The sequence below is a fragment of the Fukomys damarensis genome, unplaced genomic scaffold (assembly GCF_012274545.1).
Source record: "Fukomys damarensis isolate Sample0158 unplaced genomic scaffold, DMR_v1.0_HiC HiC_scaffold_17, whole genome shotgun sequence".
Classification (NCBI taxonomy): Eukaryota; Metazoa; Chordata; class Mammalia; order Rodentia; family Bathyergidae; genus Fukomys; species Fukomys damarensis.
The window spans coordinates 24,277,013-24,280,242 of NW_022900929.1; the positions used below are offsets into that span (position 1 = coordinate 24,277,013).

The 3,230-nt window shown below is 46.2% G+C and overlaps 1 protein-coding gene across 1 annotated transcript; it reads right to left on the minus strand.

Moving 5' to 3' along the window:
• Nucleotides 1–219: 219 nt before the first annotated feature.
• On the minus strand, nucleotides 220–3,230 carry Mrps17 (mitochondrial ribosomal protein S17). The gene is made up of 3 exons (XM_010624984.3): nucleotides 2,975–3,230; nucleotides 2,165–2,304; nucleotides 220–596 (listed from the first exon to the last, which is right to left on the minus strand). The coding sequence occupies exons 2-3, from the start codon at nucleotides 2,285–2,287 to the stop codon at nucleotides 327–329; spliced, it is 393 nt and encodes a 130-aa protein (XP_010623286.1). The 5' UTR covers nucleotides 2,288–2,304; nucleotides 2,975–3,230; the 3' UTR covers nucleotides 220–326.

A 3,230-nucleotide genomic window follows, 5' to 3' on the forward strand; every position in this document is an offset into this window, starting at 1 on the left:
TGGTTTGGTACCGGGGATCAAACTCCGGTCCTTGCACTTGCAAGGCAGGAGGTGGAACTGCTGAGCTAAATCCCTGGCCCTTTTTAATATTTACTTTATTGTTTTTCTTATGAAGTGAGCTTATAAAATAATGCAGATTGCTAGTCACATTTAGTATGGTGTGACAGTTAGGTCTTACGACAGTATGCTCACTGAAAAGAAACTGAAACATGACACAAACCTTCCTGAAAAATTCTAACAAGCCCTTTACTACTTCATAAATGCCACAAGAGAAACTGGGCAGTCTGCAATGAAAGGTAGAAAACTCTCCATCTCCTTCCAGCTCTTCACTGTGTTGAAGAGATGCTGAGTTCCTCCAGAGTTTTGGTTAGCTGGGTGGTTTCCAAAGTGATGGGACTCTCCAGGTAGGCAGTCCCTGCACAGAGTTTTCCTGTTATTGGATCTATGACTCTGCCCACTTTGAAGACGATCTCTGCCAGTTCATGTTTCACGTGCTTCGTTCGGGGAACAGGTAAAGCTTTGAGAAGCACAATATCCCCAACGGTGCACTGCTGAAGGGCATCATGAGCAAAGTAGGTTTTTCGCTTATTAAAGTACTGTTGAGAAAAGGAGAGGAACAAATCAGCAGCTCCCATTCCTGACCTGGCAGTGCAGTATAGAACATGACAAAGTAATGTACAAAAAACGAGCCAGGACTCGGGAAAGAAGATACTTAAGGAACAATGACTTTTCCCAGAGTGGATCTCACCCCTGAGCTCTAGCCCCTTCCCTGCAGTATGCTTGCTCTATCAATTGCTGTCTGATTATACCGAACTCTTCCTGTCCACGGAAGCCTTCTCTTCAGCCTATAAACAGGCTACACTCTCCACTAGCTGTGTGCATCCAAGCTAGGTTTCTTCCCAACATAAAGGGAGGCTCCAGAGAATTAACAGATACAATGTACATAAAGCAGGTAAGTAGCTCTATGCTTGGGTCAAAGAATTGCTAATAACTAATGGCAACTGGAATCACTTTATTTTTCATAACCTTGCTGCACCTGGTTTTCCCATTTTGCAGATGAGAAAAACAGGCTTAAGAGGTTAAGCTGTATACACAGCTGATAAACAAGAATCAGTACTCAAAGAAAGGCCTTTTAATGCCAAGGACCATGCCATAACTCTAGTCATTCTTTGGCTTACTCCTTGTTTTGATGCTAGATAATTAACACCTCTTTTGCTTTTGCAGTTTTGGGGATCAAACTGAGGACCGTGCGCTTGCTAGGCAGGTGCAGCACCACTGAGCTACATCTCCGGCCCTGAACAGCATTTCTAACTATCCACAAATAGCCCAACTATGAATGCAGAAACTGCCCTTGTACGCCTAACAAATCAATGACTCTGACCCTTCTGCATGAAATCTACCTTTTCCCACTTCATCTCCACTGCTCTACTTTTAGTTCAGGTCCTTACTCTTTCCATCCTAGACTTCTGCAATACCCTCCTTACCCATTCCCTTACCTCTAGTCCTCATCCCTACCCCTAGTCTCCAAGTCTGTCTTTCCTTTAATTAACAGGTGAAATACAAAACACTAAACACCCTTCAGTCAGCTCCAGGTGTCCTTGCACTTGGTCTTGTTGATCCCCTTGCTATTTCTTTTTTCTTTTCTTTTTTTGAGACAGGGTCTCACCATGTAGTTGAGACTGACCTGGAACTCACTATGTAGCCCAGGCTGGTTTCGAACTCACATCGATTCTCCTGCCTCAGCCTCCCGAGTGCTGGGATTACAGGCATGCGCCACCACGCCCAGCCCCCTTGCTGTTTCTGTAGCATGCCATTCCATCATGAGTAAGTGAACTTCCATATACTACTCATCATAGCTGGAATGTCTGTTCTCTGGATGAAATCTTAAGATTCAGCTCAAATGTCTCCTAATCCAAGATGCTCTATGTCTGAAAGTGTCCTGTTCTCTGCTCCCAACAGTGCTTTGCATATAGACTAACCAGACCAGTTATCAGACTGACTTGAATTTAAGTCTGTTCCTCAAATGCAGGAACTATGCTATGCTCACAAAGCAGGACAGTACCCAGCTAACAGCAGATGCTCAACACATCTTTACTGAAGAGGAAGGAACCTAGGATACGTTGGTGATTGATCAATGCCACCTGAAAACAGCTATGCTCCTTACCTTTAACAAGTAGGGATCCAGAACAAGTCTGGTCACTCTCACTTTAGCAGTTTTTTGCATTGCTGTACCAATCACCTTCCCCACTACCCATTTGGCATGCACGGATGACCGAGGTACTGACATTGTGTGGCTTTGATCACCTGGGAAAGGAAAAAAAAGTCAAAGTTTAATATTTTGTTGGTTATTACTTGTCAAGTGAACGTCACCCAAACTGCTGAGGTTCAGAAACAGCTTCCGTTATCTTTCTGGAGTCACTGTTTTGGAGATGTTTATACGTCCCCTTTGCCTTCGCGACCCAAGCTCTATCCTCCTAGCGCTGACAAAGAAGAAGAATCTCTTTAAGCCTCAGTCACCCCTCCGTAAAATGGGGCTGCACTCGGGAATACTCTTAAGACTCGACCTAGAAGGCGCTCAATAACGCAATCTACCTTAACATTAAGTGCGAGTGTCAGCATATCTAGTAGAGATTTTAAATGTTCACAAGACATAGTAAATGAGGTAATCGATATAACATTCTGATGTGATCCATTTGGCATAGTATACGGGCAGGGGAATGTTCTCTGTGCCTCATAAATATTTTCAATTATAATCCTATTAACAATTTAATAATACATTTTAATAACAATGGCTGGCTGCATTCTGTCCCTAACCTCCCCCCCCTCCCCTGGCCTCTCCAAAATCCACAGCCCGGGTACTCGCAGCCTGCAAGGCCCAGGACCAGGGAGATGCTTTTACGATCCGATACTACTGAGACCATCCCGCTGTGCATGGGGAAGATTGGGGTGATTCGTAGCCCCAGCCCTGCGTAACCTTGAGGTCAGAAGACCCGACTCGCTCGGACGATTCAGGCGCCACCGCGGCCCGGAGGGGCTGACGGACCCAGACCTCGGAAATGCGCTCGCCTCAGGGTTCTAGTGCGCAGCCGCAGAGCCCACGGAACACCGCGGGACCGGCTATGCGTCACGCCGCACGCAGGCCCCGCCCCCATCGATCCTCTTATTGGCCGCGCGTCCTCAGTGTTCAGGGGCGCTCTCTGCGGATCTCCCCTAAAAGACACCTGGAGCTG

Bases quoted from the DNA above. Each gene is read 5' to 3' on its own strand.
- Mrps17 (XM_010624984.3), bottom strand. From the start codon at position 2,287: ATGTCAGTACCTCGGTCATCCGTGCATGCCAAATGGGTAGTGGGGAAG. The intron at 597-2,164 runs GTAAGGAGCATA...TTTTCTCAACAG, and splicing joins TGGATCCCTACTTGTTAAAG to TACTTTAATAAGCGAAAAAC.